This window comes from Bombyx mori, chromosome 19, assembly GCF_030269925.1.
Source record: "Bombyx mori chromosome 19, ASM3026992v2".
Taxonomy (NCBI): domain Eukaryota; kingdom Metazoa; phylum Arthropoda; class Insecta; order Lepidoptera; family Bombycidae; genus Bombyx; species Bombyx mori.
In genome coordinates this window covers 11,046,351-11,066,461 of record NC_085125.1, presented here as the reverse complement: position 1 = coordinate 11,066,461, position 20,111 = coordinate 11,046,351, and the positions used below count along the sequence as shown (strand labels likewise).

The following is a 20,111-nucleotide window of genomic DNA, read 5'->3' as shown; positions in this document are numbered from 1 at the left end:
GTTACAAGGTGATAAAATCCCTAAAAAAATGTATTCATAGATACTAAATTTATAATTTTTAATTCAGGATATAATATAAATCGTATAAGACCTGTCTTTGGCTTTTTTGAAAATTTCTTTCAGAAATTATATAGAACAGACAAGGCTGTATGGGCTTAGATCCCCTTGCCTTTCCTAATAAGGAAAAATTGTACCAAAAAAAATGTCTATGGTTATTGTTTATTTCAAAGATACTATACAAATTTGTTTGCCATTTGTTTGTATTTGAGAATTCTCGTACTCGAAATAAGTTTGAACTCAAAACTTGTATAGAGAAATATACTATACCTCTACTTGCTTTCCACTAAATAACAACGGCCTGAAACAATTCGGTTGCTAATAGCGCGTTAAATATTAAATAATTCCATTAAAGAATACAAGTAGGTAGCGTTAAGCGATAACTAGCGTTACTTTCAATGAGAGAGGTGTTTTGTGTTCACTGCTACAACAGAAGCTACCTGAAACCAGCCATAGCATAGTTGGGAAATGTAGGAATAAAAAACAGCAGAAGTAAAGGCAAACTGCAAAGAAACTACTAACAAATATAAGCTATTAAGAGTAGATTTTAAACCGTTGAGCCTGTTTTTTAAAATCAGCGTTCCCAAGACAGGTACCTCAAATATGGGTGATGATAGTGAGGCAGACGTAGACGGGAGAATTAGGCAGATAATCCCCAGGTAAATATATACTGTACTGCAGAATTATTCGAACATTATTCTTCTATTTAAAATCTTTAATAATTAAAACTCTTTAGTTTTAAAAACATTTTCATAAACGGATTCACTCACTTGTCATTCAGTGGAGAGTATGTAGTTCAGTTTTACTATACCTAATAATACTGTTTAAAATATTAATTTCAATAGAGATTAAGGGTTTTAAATGTTGTTTTCTTATTTCTATTACAGGTGGGTGAATATTTTGTTAGATAAATTTAGTATAGTTTTAATTAATACTATCAATAAAATAATTTATTGTTCATTCATTCATATTTTATGTCATTATAATATATTATATACATATTTCAGATGTAAACATGAAGCACACGTCACACCTGCACAAACGGAGGTACTTATGGAGAAAATCAAAACTAACCCATTCATAATATAGAAATTAATATTTTCGTGGCTACCAAGCCTGGCAATGATCTTGCTGGAAACATGTTACCAATGAACTCAACAAACTCTCAAACACCCCTGTCAAAACACCAGAGCAATGGAGGACAGTTAACTATCAAACATGTTACCTGCTATTATTGGGTAGCTGTATAAATGTTAATAATAACATTGTGCAATACAAACCAAATTTCAAAAATGTATAAATTTCCTTCAATACTGATGGTATGGTGTGTTATGGGTCAGTACTGATAGCTACCGACAATCTGTCCATTTTTACTATAAAGCTATCAAGCTTGAAGGGTGGACAGCTGTCATACAATAAAAGAAGAGACTGGCTGATTATGATCTCAAAGTGGACCAAGCCAAGACCTCACCTCGGATGGGTCAAGAGATAATTTACTGATCTAGTGCATTAAATAGAACTTTAAATAATTCTAGTAATAGTTTGAGAATGAATAGATTCTAAGTTAGTTATGTAGCATTACTCCTCATCATCTCATCACCGTATTATGTTTAATTTCATTCTCATCTTGGATTGATTATCTAATTGATGATATATCATGCATCTTGAATACTTAGGATGAAATAGAGAAAGATTACAGGTGGTAGGACAATATATTGCAAATAGGCTGCTACACGTAATTACCGATTTGTGACGTGACATGCACATGACTATTAATTCATTTCGATGTCAAACTTATAATCACTAAAATTCTCATTTACTGGTGGTAGGACCTCTTGTGAGTCCGCACGGGTAGCTACCACCGCCCCGCTTATTTCTGCCGTGAAGCAGTAATGCGTTTCGGTTTGAAGGGTAGGGCAGCCGTTGTGACCATACTGAGACCTTAGAACTTATATCTCAAGGTGTGTGGCGCATTTACGTTGTAGATGTCTATGGGCTCCAGTAACCACCTAACACCAGGTGGGCTGTGAGCTCGTCCACACATCTAAGCAATAAAAAAAAAAAAAAAGATTATCTAATGGCTGGTATTATTTTTATCATATTATCAATTTTCAATATACATAATACACTTGGGAAACTGCTCTAACTTGAGGCAGTCAAGTCCTATGAATGAATCTTACAAGACACATCCAATTGTAGTTTCATTATAATTTGTAATGGCAGATAATAAAGAAATTAAAGAAAAAAGTTAATTTAAAGGTATTTATGCATGAAGTTCTAGTAAATTTTTTTATTGGGTGGATGGGTGAACTGTTTCACGACCCACCTATTGTTAAGTGGTTACTGTAGCCCATCGACATCAACAACGTAAATGACGCCACACAACCTGAGACATGAGTTTTGAGTACAAGTAGTACAACAACTGTCCCACCCCTCAAACCGAAACGCATTACAGCTTCGCGGCAGAAATAGGCAAGTTGATGATTCCTACTCGTGCGAGCTCACAAGACCCCCTACCACCAGTAATTACGCAAATTATATTTTTTACGGGTTTGATTTTTGTTATACGATGTTATTCCTTCACCGTGGAAGTCATTAGTGAACATTTGTGAAATACGTATTTCATTAGATAAATTCGAACCCTGGCACAGGCGCATCGCTTGAAACGAATGCACTAGGCGTTTTATCTTTTAAGCCACGAGTTCAGTGTTTACTCTACACAATATTTACTACTAGTATCAAAATACATGCATACATTCTAGCTCACATTATTTTTTTTTGCTTAGATGGGTGGACGAGCTCACAGCCCACCTGGTGTTAAGTGGTTACTGGAGCCCATAGACATCCACAACGTAAATGCGCCACCCACCTTGAGATATCAGTTCTAAGGTCTCAAGTATAGTTACAACGGCTGCCCCACCCTTCAAACCGAACTGTCACCAGTAAAGACTCATGTCACTATGTCAACACTGAATACCAACACAGACCCCTGCGGCGTCTGAATATGTCTAGATTTTTTTCTACCTAGTCATTGGTAGTCCTAGAGATTATTCCAACTACGCGCCAATCGGTAGGTGAGCTCACAAACTCAACCTGAGACAATTGGTAACACTAGCCATAGCAAGAGAAGTGCTTCGCTGAATCTATCACCGGATCGGAATCGAGACCCACGGAGAAGGTGAGATCCGGTGAGAAACTCAGTGGGTTGTGTCTATAGGGAATTCTAGTGACTATTTAAATTATTATGGAAACCAACAAGAGAATTTGCTATTAAACAAATTGTATTTGTTCTTGTAGCAAGTGACTGCACAGGTACAAGAAAAAACATCCCGGTCTCCGGTGGCACATATAAGTATAGTTAAATTTCATTATTCATATTACACTTAAGCATACATCTCACTTATATGAAAGTTTCATCCGTATTGCATTGTTCCAGGATTGAGTCGTAGGAGATTTGCAACTGTAGTTACAGCACAAGAGAAGCCACGAAGAAAGAGAAGTAAGTTAAAATATATCAAAATTACAGTAAAAACATTACAAAATTTACATTTAAAAAAGATATATGATCTTTTTCAGATTTGAATCTTCATCGTAATGCTCGTGCAATAGCAAAGTCTAGAGATGAATCAAGAAGGGTATGTTTTAATATGAATTGTACTGGATATTTGCTCTTAGATTTTATTTTTTATTTTTTTATTACTTAGATGGGTGGACGAGCTTACAGCGCACCTGGTGTTAAGTGGTTACTGGAGCCCATAGACATCCACAACGTAAATGCGCCATAAATACTTATAACCTTGCGTACTTATAACCTTGAGATATAAGTACTAAGGTCTCAAGTTAGTTACAACGGCTGCTTCACCCTTCAAACCGAAACGCATTGCTGCTTCACGGCAGAAATAGGCAAGGTGGCTACCTACCTACCCGCCCAGTGGGACGACTCGCGCGGACTCACAAGAGGTCCTACCACCAGTGCAATATATCTTTTTGAAGTGAAACTTCTTTAGGCGCGTTGAGAGTAAAATTTAACTCGCGACAGATTCGTTACAGCTAGAGAGAATAGATACAATTTAGGAAGAGCGAGAGAGAAAATAGAGCGTCTCGAGAACCACCGTCCGTGGTGAGAGGGAAAAGACAAAGCGAGCTAGATCATTTCTCTTGTACACAGCATTCCCTATTATAAGAGAAATTGTATTTAAGAATGAAAAATGAAGAAAACCATAATGCTACAGACCGCTAAAGAAGTTTCACTTCTTTCACGTGCACCAAGTTACACGCGCAACATTTTTTTTTTTTTGCAGATACTGGCGGCTGCCTCTGAAACACTAGCGGAAGCTGTTAAGATTCAGGCCGAGGCAGCTATAATACAAGCCGAAGCTGCGAAAGCTCAAACTGAAGCGTCCCTGCAATTCGCCCAGATTTCTAATAAAATAGAGGACATACTAACTTTATTATTGAATAAAAATAATAATTAGTCTTATAGTTTTATTCTTTCACTAAAATTACACGGATGATAATGCAAATGTAGTATTTTTAATAAGTCGCTTGGGCGGCAGGGAGAATAAAATGAAAAAAATCTTGTTGTCTATAGGCAGCACAAGACTCGCTGTTCGTAATATGGAGGCTCGATGTTACGCACTCTGCATTCGGTTCATGTTGTTTTTTTAATTAATAATTAACCGCCGTACAAACCTAGCACAGTATAATTAAAAATCAGTACGATCACACTATCTGCATTGGTTTTATTCCGATTCGATTCGCCATTTTGAAGTAAGCTTCGTACTGTTTCTGAGGGTAGTTTATGGTTCCTCTCTTCTGTGTTTCCGCGTAGTTCTTGCGTTCTTTGTCTCCTGGTGCTAGTACGGGGAGTTTAGGGTCCATCTGGATTTAAAACAAAAATATTTTGTTATTAGGCTTATTTATGAAAATGGCTTATATTAAGAATACATCGCGTAAAGAAGCCGAAAAAGCTGAGCCGCTTGAAGCTACAGATTGAGGTCGTGGTAGCGTGATTCCTATGTCCGCTATTATTACAGTATAATTGATAACTCGTACGACCAATTGGTTGAAATTGAAATAAAATGAAATTGAATTTTTTGTTCAAAGAACTACAAATAATGCTATAAAGTTGTTTACTACACAAAACAAACTTATCAGATACTGATCTATGGAGCATAGTACTTACTGTAAGGTGACAATTTAAAAACAGTTGACGCCCGGCCCTTTTTGTTTCAAGACCGATGCAGTTATATCGTACTATTCAAGAACTAAACGTCACGCAAATGTAGCCTAGCAGTAATTTAAAATAAAAGACGACAGACGTTATTGTATGAAAAAAGAATTCTTTCTATCTACACAATACGTTTTGTCTTTTATTGCCATGGATAATACAAGAATACTGCACGTTTTGAATTGTGCCAAATTATTATCGGTCTTGTTCAAATCGGCAAGAGATACGGCCACTAACTGTGGCTACTTACGCTCACCTTAAATCACGTTTGAAGCCAGACATGATAGCTTAAAACGTACCGGTTCTAAGTTCCTCCAGTGCTGTAAGCAGTTCGAGATCCTGTCTTCGAAGCCAGGAGCGAAGCAGCCCGGGTCGATGGCCGCGAAGCAGTGCCCCAGATCCGGAGGTCCGCCTTGACTGTCCAGTTCCCAACCACGGACTTGATGCGTCGATTTAGATCCTACAATCATACATTTGTTAATCTACCCTATATCATAGATTGATTATTAGCTTGGTAGTATATATTACATGTGTTTTTTTATTTTTTTTTAATTATATTTGCATGCTTTGCTTAGCTGTTTCCCAATCCCAGGGAGAACGCGCGAGCCAAAATAGGATTATTGTACCAACTTGACTGAGCATACAAAATATTCTACCATCAGTCATAGAAAATCAGAGGCAACAATAGCGGGCATTTGGTATGGAAATGAAGAAGGAATCGATGAAACTTAAAAAAAATGATGAGGGAAAAACGTAAAATAAAATAAAAGTTTAAAAAAATTAAATTTGCGTATTTACTGACTGACGGTGGCGTAGTGGATTTTACGAAACAATTACACATTCTGGTTTAAAAATTTGAAAAGCGGTTAAACAATTGAGACTGTTCTAATTTCTTAAGATTCTCGGTTGCAGAATTCACATTACGATGTCTATGAGCTTCCTTTAATTGGCCAAAGGATTCCATCGAGATCTGGGGCAATTTTTTACCAATCACTTCGAACTTGTATAATTTGTGTCAAACTAACGAAAACACGGCACCTCTAAAAGGTTTTACAGCAAACATTATATATTTCATACATTTAGGAAGATCTCGAAACTTACCCGATAATCCACTGCACAATACTTCAACAAGGGCGCTCAAAGCATACCCTTTGTAACCACTGGTCTCTTCAGCACCTCCCAGCGGCAGGAGTTTAGCTGTTTCGAAAGCCTAAAGATTTCGACAGAATTAATTAAACATGTTTAACTGATATTTTGACCATTTTATCTTCTATTAGCAACTAATAGAAAATTCGTTGCTGTATGTTGTCACGGTGATGAAGTCTTGACCTACCGGTCCCCTCAGCACCCTCGTTGAATCTTTGGCTTATTATGACTGGCATAATCTTTTTTATTTTTTCTTTCCTACCTAAGCCTTAAAAGACTATGTCAGCGTAACCGGACGAGTAGGTGAGCCTACGGGGCTCAAACTGGGAGTGTTGCTCACACTGGCTCTAGCAAGAACAGTGCTTCGCAGAATCTACCACCGGATTGGAAACTCAACCCACTGAGAAAATCCGACAAGAAACTTAGTGGGCTCTTTTTTATTACGATTCCCCATCAAAAGGACAATATGTTCGACTGTCTACAAACATCTACAAATAATAATGTAACATGCTTTATTAAAGATCAACAAATTATAACTAACCAATTTAGCATCAGTGGTAGTTTTTCCATCGGGGCCGAGCGCCCAGCCAGCTGGCAATGGCTCCTCTTTGTGTACTTGTATTTCAACCTAAATAAGGAGAAAATGATCGTAAAATATATTTTGAAATTTATATTTCTGAATTTTAGAACAATAAAAGTTTTAATACTTTTTGATTTAACTTAACTAAATGTAGGTATAAAGTTAGTCACATTGTCCCGACCCCCGGACAATTTTAGATTTATTTTTGCTATAATCTGTTTAAAATACGCATGACACAAATAATATCGTGTAACAAACACTTTTTTTGTTCGAAATGTTCATTTTAAGGAATAATATCTGGTAATAAAAATCAAACCCACAAAATTATAATTTGCGTAATTACTGGTAGCAGGACCTCGCGTGAGTCCGCATGCGTAGGTGCCAGCACCCAGCCTATTTCTGCCGTGAAGCAGTAATGTGTTTCGATTTGAAGAGCGGATCAACTGTTGTACTGTAAAGGCTGAGAGACCTTGGAATTCATGTTTTGGGGTGGGTTGCGGCATTTACGTTGTGGATGTCTATGGGCACCAGTACCCACTTATCACAACAGCTGGGCCGTAAGTTCGTCCATCCACAAAAGCAATAAAAAAAATTGTGTTTTTCAACTAAATTATTACGCATTTAAGTTTTAGAAATTGGCTCAGTATGCGTCTCATTTTAAGTGTCGCCAATTGACATAGTAAATTTTACAAGAAATACTTGAATTAAAATTAAATTATATTTCAGAGTTTACTCGATTTCTTTACTTACTTTGCCCATAGCAACAGCCGTTGTAGCTAAATCTACAACCAAATTATCGCCGTCTTTAGCTGGAGCGGCCAAAGCTATGGGATTTGTACCCAATGCACTCTGAAAAATAAATAAAAAGTCTAAACACATTTCACTAAAGATAGGTGATACAATGAATTAATTATGTCAATGATTGTCCCTTAAGTTGTTCCAACAAATTCTTAATACAGGGCTATAAAAAATATACTAACTGTTTTAGATCTAGTCGGTACTAATATCGGGGAAGAATTTGTAAACGACAGTCCTATGAGACCCTGTTTTTCCGCCTTCAATGCCCAGTATCCAGCCATACCGTAATGATTGCTACCTGTAAAATAATTTCACAATTAACGGCCAACTATCTGTGTATTTAGTGCGAGTTTTTTATCGCTCTCTATAGCGTAAAAGTGAACTCAAATTTGTATTGAGTTAGAACGTTTGCCTAGGTTTGCCGCTAACGGCGCTGTTTCGCACTAAGCACACCGGTCTGGTCGGCGTGTCACAACTCGCATTGTTCCTACAATCATCTTATGCATCGAAAAAGTCATGCATTCCGCATTAAAGGGTGGAACAACTGTTTTACAAAATAATTTAAGTTTCATCGTCATATCTCATAGTGGCATTTAATTTCTGATGTCTATAGGCTATGGAAATCAGTAAGCCATGAGCAAATACATCTAACCTGTGCTAATATAAAGAATTTTTAATGCGCTTTTATTAGCTTTGATGAGTGTATTCATTGTGTGTTATTTTCACTGACTTCAAGACGTCCGATTAACTTGAATAAATATGCCACAACCTTGTCTTGAATATTATAGGATCGATGACGGTATAATAATTTTATAGCTTCGCTTTTTAGTACCCTGAACAGGACAACAAAATAGATGAAATTAATTGTTAATATGGTTTGCTCTAAAGCGCGTTTTTTTAGGTTTTTATCTACATATGATTTATTACCAATAAGAAACTACATACATGTATATATTCACAATAAATCGACTTACGTCTGGCAGCCACCCATCCTACTCCCGCTTCCTTCGCCTTCCTGATCGCGACTTCCATACAGAAGTTTCCGACAGTAGCACCTAAAGCGTCGCAACCGTCCACCAGAGCGGTCGCAGCCGACTCTTTCAATATCACCGGCTTTGCACAAGGATCTGTTGCTTTTGACAGGATATCGTTTATATAGAATTCTGAAAAATAATAATTTAATTAGGCGATAGAATAGTACGGCAATTTTCTATAGGTTCTTGCGTATTTGCAACTTAAAATCTATTATAATTTTTAAATAATTACGTAGTTTGGTTTCTACAGAAGTCCCGTATAAAAATTTAATTGTATTGATTCTAAAACTTCTTGTACCGATCTTGAGACAATCATAGTTCTACGATAAATTCAAAAGGAATGTCTCGGAGAGCTGAATCTGAAGACGAAAAATTGAACTGTAAATTGAACTCTTTCTATATCCAAATAAAGCAGAATATATAATACCCAATCTGTTAAGTCCGTGACTGTAATGTCCGACTGTATCAGCATGGATTAGAAGATCAGCTTGCGCTTTCGCTTCGGATACAGGAGCGCCTACAGCCGTGAGGCTGTCCTCCATGAACCGCCTGGCTTCCTCAACTAGTACCTCAGGCATGACTGTACTCTGTAAACAATAACACAATGCTTTATATGAGAAATGTTAAAGAAAGTAAAACTATACAGCGTGTTCGTATTCGAAATTAATTTAAATTATATTTATAAATTAACTAGCTGACCCGGCAGACTTCGTAGTGCCTCAATCGATAAATAAAAGACCTAAACTTTATTTAATTCCAAGAATTTTCATATTTCTCTACCTTTTAAACCTTCTCTGGACTTCGACAAATAATTCAAGACCAAAATTAGCCAAATCGGTCGAGCCGTTCCCGAGTTTTAGCGAGACTAACGAACAGCATTTCATTTTTATATTTATAGGTAATAAATAATATGTTGTATTGAAACATTAATTTGATTCGTCCAAATAAAAGCTCACTTTGCTTAAAAATGATTTAAAACTCACAAATAATGATTTTTAAAATCTTCCTCTAACCTATAACATTTTAAGGATACCATTGACAACTAACTAACTACCTACTACAACAGTCTCTTGACGAAAACCACGTATCCACTCAAATCGTGAGGTCGTCAGCCCATCTATAAAATAGAAATACCAATTTCGAAGTACGTACATATATTTTATCACCTATACCTACGATAAAATGCACGATCTACGTGAGTTGTAGCAAATACGCTAGAGTTCGCTCATTGCATTACAACACATGACGAAGCTAATTTATCTACGATTGGACCTGCCTTTTTTTACATTTCGAAATATGATCAAGGACAATACGAATAACCAAGGATCAATAATCAAAAGCGCATTAAATTTAAAAAAGCTAATGGCTAAGCATGTTAGATACGCGCATACCGAATGATACCATTTGTCTATTTTTATGAATAAACGATTTCAAAGTCACAATATCCGCTATACCATTAAATTTGAATCTTCAGTTAAACTAATAAATTTGTTCTTAATATCTGCTCCTTTTCCGCATATTGTGACCTCGCACTCGCTGGAGCCATTATCCTTATACTGCGGCACCAAAATTTTGCACTTTCTTTGAAGTATATAAGGTCATATTATGTACCTATATTTAAAGAATAAACCTACCTGTATTTAAATAATACACCTATATTTAAAGAATAAACCTTACATACCTATTTTATAACGAGCGTATATTAAACAGGACACTTTATTTAAGATATATACCTAGTCAGGTCATAAGTATTGTCACACAGTAAAAACTTTTCATTTAGAATGCTGGCCACAAAAAAGTTTATTGAATTCGAATTTCGAATTGTTCATGAAAATAAAAATGTATACTTTTAGAATTTTACTCATTTTTAAATATGGAGTGGACGCTTAAAGAAGACCGTCTTGCAGTTATTGCGTTGCATCGTTGCGGTTACGCGCCAATTCAAATTTTTAACATACTGAAAAATTTGAATATAACCAAAAGATTCGTTTATCGTACCTCTCTTCTTCCTCGTCTTCATTGTATCAAACGATACAATGAAGACTCTAGTGTAGATGACAGGTCAAGAAGTGGTCGCCCTCGATCTGCTAGGACTCCAGCAGTGATAAAAGCTGTGAAGGCGCGAATTCAAAGAAATCCCAAACGTAAGCAGAAACTGTTGGCCCTTCAGATGGGGTTAAGCAGAACCACGGTGAAAAGGGTGTTAAATGAAGACTTAGGGCTTCGGGCATATCGAAGAAAAACAGGACATCGTTTGAATGCTCGTCTAATGGACCTGAGACTGAAGAGATGCCACGCTTTGTTGAAGCGGTACGCGGGAAAAAAATATCGGGAAATTCTTTTTTCGGATGAAAAAATTTTTACCGTAGAAGAGAGCTACAACAAACAAAATGATAAAGTGTACGCACACAGTAGTGAAGAAGCGAGCAACCGTATTCCGCGTGTCCAACGAGGTCATTTTCCATCCTCGCTCATGGTATGGTTGGGAGTTTCTTATTGAGGCTTAACAGAGGTACATTTTTGTGAGAAAGGTGTAAAAACGAATGCAGTTGTGTATCAAAATACAGTCCTGACGAACCTTGTGGAACCTGTTTCTCATACCATGTTCAATAACAGGCACTGGGTATTCCAACAAGATTCGGCGCCAGCTCATAGAGCGAAGAGCACACAAGACTGGCTGGCGGCGCGTGAAATCGACTTCATCCGGCACGAAGACTGGCCCTCCTCCAGTCCAGATTTGAATCCGTTAGATTACAAGATATGGCAACACTTGGAGGAAAAGGCGTGCTCAAAGCCTCATCCCAATTTGGAGTCGCTTAAGACATCCTTGATTAAGGCAGCCGCCGATATTGACATGGACCTCGTTCGTGCTGCGATAGACGACTGGCCGCGCAGATTGAAGGCCTGTATTCAAAATCACGGAGGTCATTTTGAATAAACTTTAGTATCATAAGAATCTATGTTTTGTTAAGTTCATTTTGGTATATGAATGGTTACATAATGAATAAACTTGTTTCAATTATTTTACATTAAACATGTGACAGAATTTATGACCTGACTAGGTATATGTGTGTATAGATAGATATATTTCTAAGGCTCCATTAACCAGTTGTCAGGGTCCGAGAGCACATACGAATGTTTGTTAACAGCAAATAAAATGAAATAATTTAATTAATGATAGTACACCCCATACACAAATCAACGCAGATATCGAATATCGACCACGAGAAAATTATATTGCGAATTTAATTACAGTAAACTGTAAAAGATACTCGGACTAGAAATGTTGTTAGAGCTTATACACACGTATTAAAATGTTGTTAGGGCTTATAATAATAATAATAAACCATTTATTTCTTGCTTTTACAAAGTCTAAAATAAAAATAAAAATAAATGTATGTATTAGTATTTAGGATGCAAAAGAGAGTTTTGTAATGAAGCAGTAAAATTTAGTTAGCAAGAACCCCGGATTGGGTAAAGGACTCCTCCAAAGATGCCCAAGCGTCTCTATCCTGTACCACGTCTATCGAGTTTGGGCCAGCTGTTCGTCTAAGATCGTCTTCCCATCTGGAATGAGGCTTATACACAAGCATTAAATTGCGCGTAGAGAACAGAAGTTTGGTTGGAACACCGACAGGATAGTCTGATGGGTGCAACTCGCATATCTATCCCCAACATAATAATATGTGGTAGTAGATCAGGCAAAAAATGAAGCTTATACTTGGATAATGTTTTCAAGAAGACGAGAATTTGATACGAGAGTATTTCGTGCAATTATGGCCTTCACTTGTTTGTTTATTTATTTATGTACTAACATGAAAACCAACAGCAAAAATATTATTTTTTTAAAACTGTTATGGAACTATGCAACTAGGAAATGAAGAACCAAATATGAACCACTGACAGATGGCGCAATAGTTAACGCTGCTAACTCCAGTGGATACATTGAATTTTTTTTTTTTATTGTCACATAGCGATCAGTTTCAATTAACAACGAGCTATTCGTTTGGACCTAGGGTAATGAGATTGATTCCCCCTCTGGGCAAACATTCGTGGGACAAACAGATTTATTTACTCCGTATCTGGAATTTTAAACATATATTTTTAAAAGTTTAAAATTATGAATTTCATCAGCCTCTAGTCGCTCAGCCTCTGCCGAATACAGGGAATACTAGTTTGAGCTCAAATGTACTGTCGAGCAGATGTCGTTAGACTCTCGATTTTTTTTTAATAAAAAGTTCGATGCTATAACCTTAGGCGAAAAATGGCTTCTATAAAAATAAAACATTTTAAAAGCGTCCGCTGCAGTCGTATCAATTCATGGGAATATGTCGTTTATCTGTATAGTGTACTACAACTGAAGCAATTACGCTCTTGAAGAATCCGTTAAATAAATACTATTAGGACCTCGACGGTCTCTCGTATAAATACGGGCGGTAGTATAAACCAGTGTGCTTAGTGCGAGTTTTTTAACGTTCTCGTTAGCGTAAAAGTTAACTTAAATTTGTATGCAGTTGGAACAGCGTCCCTAACGGCAAACCAAAGCAACAGTTCCAACTCCATACAAATTTGAGTTCACTTTTACGCTACCGGGAACGTTAAAAAACTCGCACTAAGCACGCAAGATGATAAAATTTTTATCTCTCATCAACCGAATGATCATGGTTCTATACTCTTCGTATATACGAGTGTTACTGTGTTACTTATAATATTTGCTATGTGTATGTGCTATAATTCTCATGTTGTATTTGTTATTTTAGTTATGTTTTATTTGTTCTACACACACTCATTACTTTTTATTATTATTCTCATTATCCTCTCGCAGGTCTGCTGGAAGAGATTTCTCAAAGAAATAAGCAGTGCCTTTGTACATAATTTTTCTATTACTCTGTACTATGTCTTGTTTTCTGTGTGTACATAAATAAATAAATAAATAATAAATAAAAATCTCATCAAGATGAAGCGACGAGCGGCTCACGGGTGACGAAACATAGCGCTTGTTTAAGTCAGACGAAAATGCTTTTTTCTGGCAACTCATTTGTAAACACTCTTGATACGCAATCAACTGTGATAACATTTATTGACTCCGTTTCTCATTAAGTCATTACTTCTTCTTCTTGTTCTCATCTCAGATTATTTGAGGACTGCGCAGCATATCCTCTTATAAGGGATTTGGCATCAGTTTTTATGGGTTTGGCATTTTTGGAATGGAGTTGGAGTTGGAGTTTTGCAGTTTTTTATTTATTATATTATTTGTTTTTGGGATTTCTTTTTTATTAAAATAAACATTTACACTAAAATTTAATTAAATTTACAAAATTCTTACTGTTCCATCGATAACTTTATCACTTAGCACTTAAAAGTTTACTATCGACACACACAATCACTATAACTTAAAAAATAATTATTGAAAAAAGTAAGTGAGCGTAATTGTAATGAAAGAAAAGCTGTAATGTATCTTTTTATAATGTGTACGGCTTTTTTATTATTTTTTGTAGGCGTTGACGAAACTCTATAGTTTATTTCTCTACTTTTTTTTTATTATCACTGTTTTCTTTAAAAAATGTCGGCGAAACAAACGAAAACATGCATAATTAGTAAAATGAAATAAATAAATAAATCTTCAGAAGTCGGTGCTTATGATCGAATTTCAATTATTGGACGAATTCTAATGTAATATCATCACATTTCTTTAATAATTGATCTCTAAATTAGTCTAAAAATAAAAATGCCGGGCAAAAAACAAAAAAACTGCACACGCATCCGTGTCAAAACAATTTTGGATAGAGATCCTATTTAGACTTCTAATAACTTTTTTATGGCTTATTCATCAATTCACTCTTTCACTCTTCACTTGACAATATTCCGTATTTTATAATTGTTCTCTTATCGAGTTTATTCAGTATCTATTTTAACTTACCAAAAAATGTATAAATTTTTTTTATCACTTTTATTCGTATGACTTGAACGCGAAACTAGAAACATTGAAATACTTTTATGTCGTTTTATACCAGCTTTAAGATAACCGCAAAAAAAGTACACTCGAGGACAACAGCAATGACCCAGTTCTAATAACAATAATCATATTATTTTAGCGACATTGGCAGTTCTGACGCATTATTTTATTAGGCTAATGCGATTTTGTATGTTTGACAAATCAAAAGGCTAAATAAATAAACACGGATATGTGAAGAAATAATTAAAATAATTTAATAAAAGTTTTAATTAGAAAAAATGGATGTTCTATTCCTTTCCCGCAACGCGAATATTGGTAATCGAAACATGCTCTTAAACATTGATGTCATTGTACAATAGTGTCTAGCAATTTAAAGAAGAAGGCTTTATCTGACGTTTAATATTTACATTTTTTTGAATTGATATTTTGAGTTATCGTGGTCATTGACAACTAAGGTGAAAATTCTCGAGTGTCTGATAATTAATATGAACACTTGTCAATTGTGTTTCTTCATGGTATGTATCTTAAGATCTGACTGTTTGTTTTCACTTCAGATTTCATAATTACGATAAAACGTTCCCAGGTGTTAGATAAGATAAGATAAATATTGAAACGAATATAATAAACGTTCAATTAAAACTTAAAAGCAGTTACGTTTAACTGGTGAAGAACTAAGAAAATTCAATAAAAAAACAAAACCAGTCGACATGCGATCTCGTTCAGAAACTCGCTGGACTTGTTCCGGATCGGAATATGTGGATATAAATGCATAATGTAAGCAGTACCTACATACGTATTCAATTCAATGAACTTAAACAAATCTTTTTTTATTATTCTAAACTTATCTTATAAATATGTTTTACTAAACTAAAACCAATAGATTTACATTCTTATTCGTTATTGTCGTACCGCGGGTGACAACGCGGGGCGATGATGGTCTAAGTTACTCCTTATATCATCAGCTACTTATCAGTGAAAGTCCCGTCAAAATCGGTCCAGCCGTTCCAGAGATTAGCTGGAACAAACAGACAGACAGACAAAAATTGTTAAAATTGTTATTCTGGAGTATGTACCGTATACCTATTCATATGCATGTAGTAAAAAGCGGTTATTTCAATATTACAAACAGACACTTTAATTTTATTTATATGTATAGATTGACAAATAAAATTTGCTAACAACGCTATGAATACTATTATCATCATAGACATTTGCAGCTGATTTCTGACTGCGCCCATGCATTCAGAGTAACCAGTTTTCAAGTCGTCACCCACATCTTCATACAGCTTGTTACAAATAAACGTAAATAAATTAATTTTTTAGTTCTACTATTAACAAGGGCCGCAAGTGTACTTCTTACTCATAATTTAAAATGTTCATCACGCCGATTCACGCCTTATAATCACATAACAACCGTTTTAGCATTTGACCCTCGTTGCGTAATGACCAAAGCGATACGTCCGGCTCGATTAGAAAAAAAAAATATCTCTTAATTATTCACTAATTAATCGAGACTTTTCAATCGTTAATTCTAAATCTCCAACTTCATGGATTCTTAGGCTTGACCACGTTGGGCCATGTGCTATTCGAAAAAAATTTATTGAAAATTTGATTTGTAAGCGGTGAAATCACTATCCATAGTTACAGGTTACATATAACTGTAAAAGGTTTTATTTATTTATATTTTATTGCTTAGATGTGTGAACGAGCTCACAGCCCACCTGGTGTTAAGTGGTTACTGGAGCTCATAGAGATCTACAACGTAAATGCGCCACCCAGCTTGAGATATAAGTTCTAAGGTCTCAAGTATAGTTATAAGTCTGTTTTATTTCCTCTAATTAACAGCCACCACCACCGTACCACCACCGAACCATATTGTTATTGAATGTCATAATAAATCTCAACTCTAGGACCGGCTCCAAAGAGAGATGAACATTTTTTTTTCTGTCCCTGGGGCAGATCCTCCTACCAGGTCACCCAGCCTAGGGGGCGAGCGCGGTATGTGGTACTGGATGGTCCGCAGATGTTGGGAGCGGACCGCGGGCCCACGGATGGTATTTAGGGCCCTACCCACTAAAAGAAAGATGAACCGGCGAAACAAACTCGGCAGAGTTTAGTCTCAAATGTCCTTTCTATGTTTCTTAATTCCTAAGATTATTTTCTTCTCCGAAACAAAAAGAATCTATAAACTACTGTCCTTGTTGCTCCAAACATCTGATTCCAGGTTCATATGCTGCTTTAAACTTATTTGAATCGTTTAAAAGTTAACTTTTTAAAATTAAAATAAATATATATGTATATATATTTACTGAACAGACATTTCCTTTGAGTTTACCTACAAACCGCATAAAATCAACATTGTATAGCAGTTATTTATTACAAACTAAGTATTATTATATATTAATTACTTCTTATATTTAATTACTCCAATTGCTTATCATAAATTCCTTCACCAATACAAGACGTAAATACAAAAATAATTGGTAAAGATTACAAAACAAAGACTTTGAAAGTACAGGGTCTGAGGAGACAACGTGAATGTAAATTTCCGAATGAAGCAATTCATTTGTTTATATTTTGTAGTTTGTTTACAAAAAAAAATTATGTTAAGTTTACTCATTGAACCAACCGCAGAAAATTTAAATTGCTAAGTATTTTGCATATTAATAGGAACAAAAAAACCACTAAAGATAGGATTTTTAAAGTAATCATGCCATGGGGTCTGGGTCTGAGGTATCAGATTATTTTGGGAAAGGCTAATTGGCCCGAAATACCCAAATTTGGGAATTTTCTCTTTGTCTCTTCTTCTTCAACATACAACAAGCGACGAAAATCTTTAAACAGAAGCTAGTATTGTTATTTTGTTTAAAAAATAGTCATGCAAGCCTTGTCTTGGCAATTAGAAAGACGATGAAAAACAAATAAGCCGTATTGATTAGATATACATAATATATATTTATAATAATTTTCCGACATATATTATATATTAATACATTCATGTTTGTTTTAAATAAGACATTGCCAGGTGGTCGGCTCAAATAACGCTTCACGGCTACCATAACCCATGAGTTATTTGATCGAAGCCTCCGTCATAACATTTTCTATTTGTCACAACAACCTGTATTACTTAAAATATCAAATATGAAAAAAAAAAGCGGCAATGAAAACCAAATAGATGTAATAGCCGTGTTTTAAATGAAAGGAATAATTTAGTTGTAATTTGTTACTATTATCATTCGTTTGACGATTATCATTTTGACCTCGAACCATACTTCGCCGTCCCAGTCAAGGCGAACGGTAGTGGTAAACAATGACATAACGCCCGGGCACTGATCCCGGCGGACGACAATCGCAAACACTTGTATCGATAATATCAGTGGGTGCTATTCGAGAATTTATATTACGGAACATTAATTTAAATCTTCAGTCCATAGATTATACACTTAATATTTGCTTCAGTCAGTTGATGATCTCGTGAGCGCTTCTGCGTTTGTTGAAAAGCATGGTTTTATGCGATTAATTGCGCGGGCTCGATATTGATAGCGTTGTCGCCTCTTAACTAGATATTCACGTTCGTGAAACGTGTTCACTGATGATCATTGATAGTGATCTTCCGAATTATACCTTAAATATTGAAGTAGGTATGGGAATATTCTTTTTGTCTCTCGTAATCTCAATAGTATTCGAATAATAATCATCCTTCAGACCTGAATGTTTAACAATTTTGCCGCAAAAATGTGAAACACCTGCGCTGTTTGAAAGAGTTTAAATGTCTCACAAGTAATTACATCTGTCTCTAAGAAAACCATAGAAGAGGGTGAACGATATATCCGTTTTCTGTCAGTTAAGCGAGTTTTTTTTATTTTTTATTGCTTAAATGGATGGACGAGCTCACAGGCCACCTGGTGTTAAGTGGTTACTGGAGCCCATAGACATCTACAACGTAGATGCGCCACCCACCTCGAGATATAAGTTCTAAGATCTCAGTATAGTTTCAACGGCTGCCCCACCCTTCGAACCGAAACGCATTACTGCTTCACGGCGGAAATAGGCGGGCTGGTGGTACCTACACGTGCGGACTCCCAAGAGGTCCTACCACCAGTAATGTAAATATGTAGTTTTACCGTGAACATTGATAAAAGAATGCAATTTTATAAGTGTTTCTTTTTTAAATATATTTGTACATACGACATTATCTCCATTAAGGCATCCTAGATATAATAATCCTACAAACATTCTAATTAGACTTCTTAATGACAATTTTCGGTCTGAGTTTGATATTTCTAAGCCGATGCATATGTTTCATTACTAGAAACATACCGGGGAATGTTAAGACTAATAAATAAATGAGTTTTTATTGATATTCAAATCAACTGACATTTCTATCATATTTTAAGTGTACCTACATATTATTATTACTATCTATGATTTCTATGAATGTAACTCGTTATAGAAGCAAACAAGAATAAACGACTTTTATTCTAATTTTTATGTGTCACGAAGCGAAGGGATCCAATATGGTCGATCTAAGTATCATTGATTTTATGGTCCATCATCATTAAGATACCTGTTTTAATCAGACCGAATCTAAATCTTTTTCTTTTTTAACTCTAAACCTAATTCAAATGTTTTCAGATCGTTCCCTTGTATAGTGAGCCTTAATGGAAATTGTTATGGTATTTTAATGTTACACTACACGTCCCTGATGATTTTTATCTGACGCAACATCAGAAATCCGTAATGCAATATAACAGATCGCCACGCTCAATTTTAAGATAAAAGCTTTATAACAACGTCTTCTTTTATTGAATAGATAGTAGACTAATGGATTTAACTTGTATGTTTTGTGACTCGGAGTGCACTCAGTAACCGATTCCGTAGTCAAGTTAAGCAGATAAAAAAAGTTTTCACTTAATTCTAAGTGGAATGTACTAACTGAAAATGTGTTATTTCTCAGAAACTCTATGTATTTTGACATATGGCTACGGAACTCTAATCCATACTATGTAATAATGTAATCTGATTTTTATATTTTAAATTATAATGTAATTTTATATTATTTATATTGTATGTTAAAGTATTACTGATTATTGCAGCTGTTCGCCTATCTCTTATTGCAGTTTCTTTTGTCACATTTCAAGGTTGTATTATGAATTTTTATTGGTAGTAGAACTTCTTGTGAGTCTGCGCGGATAGGTACCACAACCCTGCCTATTTCTGCCGTGAAGCCGTAATACGTTTCGGTTTGAAGGGTGGGGCAGCCGTTGTAACTATACTTGGGACCTTAGAACTTATATCTCAAGGTGGGTG

General features: G+C 35.5%; 2 protein-coding genes and 1 long non-coding RNA gene across 5 annotated transcripts; 2 read left to right on the top strand and 1 right to left on the bottom strand.

Annotated features, from left to right (window-relative positions):
* Positions 1 to 202: 202 nt before the first annotated feature.
* Positions 203 to 4,539, top strand: LOC101738645 (uncharacterized). Its single transcript, XM_021350963.3, has 6 exons — positions 203 to 716; positions 1,065 to 1,104; positions 3,355 to 3,409; positions 3,494 to 3,556; positions 3,634 to 3,692; positions 4,359 to 4,539. Exons 1-6 carry the CDS (start codon positions 661 to 663, stop codon positions 4,530 to 4,532), a joined length of 447 nt encoding a protein of 148 aa, XP_021206638.1. The 5' UTR covers positions 203 to 660; the 3' UTR covers positions 4,533 to 4,539.
* On the bottom strand, positions 4,529 to 14,838 carry LOC101742189 ((2R)-3-sulfolactate dehydrogenase (NADP(+))). Of its 3 annotated transcripts, none has more exons than XM_004922394.4 (9): positions 14,766 to 14,838; positions 9,273 to 9,432; positions 8,786 to 8,974; positions 7,994 to 8,109; positions 7,764 to 7,862; positions 6,975 to 7,061; positions 6,389 to 6,497; positions 5,587 to 5,747; positions 4,529 to 4,938 (listed from the first exon to the last, which is right to left on the bottom strand). In XM_004922394.4, exons 2-9 carry the CDS (start codon positions 9,421 to 9,423, stop codon positions 4,780 to 4,782), a joined length of 1,071 nt encoding a protein of 356 aa, XP_004922451.1. In that variant the 5' UTR covers positions 9,424 to 9,432; positions 14,766 to 14,838; the 3' UTR covers positions 4,529 to 4,779. The 3 variants fall into 3 exon arrangements, with proteins under 3 accessions (XP_004922451.1, XP_062530070.1, XP_062530069.1); XM_062674086.1 differs by lacking the exon at positions 14,766 to 14,838 and adding an exon at positions 9,998 to 10,106; XM_062674085.1 differs by lacking the exon at positions 14,766 to 14,838 and adding an exon at positions 9,859 to 9,904.
* A 358-nt stretch (positions 14,839 to 15,196) lies between these two features.
* Positions 15,197 to 19,594, top strand: LOC134200698 (uncharacterized). The gene is made up of 3 exons (XR_009975715.1): positions 15,197 to 15,316; positions 15,385 to 15,575; positions 19,437 to 19,594. It is a non-coding gene; the product is annotated as an uncharacterized LOC134200698 (long non-coding RNA).
* Positions 19,595 to 20,111: the final 517 nt, after the last annotated feature.

Bases quoted from the DNA above. Each gene is read 5' to 3' on its own strand.
- LOC101742189 (XM_004922394.4), bottom strand. From the start codon at position 9,423: ATGCCTGAGGTACTAGTTGAGGAAGCCAGGCGGTTCATGGAGGACAGC. The intron at 8,975-9,272 runs GTATTATATATT...ATTATTTTTCAG, and splicing joins TCACGGACTTAACAGATTGG to AATTCTATATAAACGATATC. The intron at 7,863-7,993 runs GTTAGTATATTT...TTTATTTTTCAG, and splicing joins TACCGACTAGATCTAAAACA to AGTGCATTGGGTACAAATCC.
- LOC101738645 (XM_021350963.3), top strand. From the start codon at position 661: ATGGGTGATGATAGTGAGGCAGACGTAGACGGGAGAATTAGGCAGATA. The intron at 3,410-3,493 runs GTATAGTTAAAT...GCATTGTTCCAG, and splicing joins GTCTCCGGTGGCACATATAA to GATTGAGTCGTAGGAGATTT. The intron at 3,557-3,633 runs GTAAGTTAAAAT...GATCTTTTTCAG, and splicing joins GAAGCCACGAAGAAAGAGAA to ATTTGAATCTTCATCGTAAT.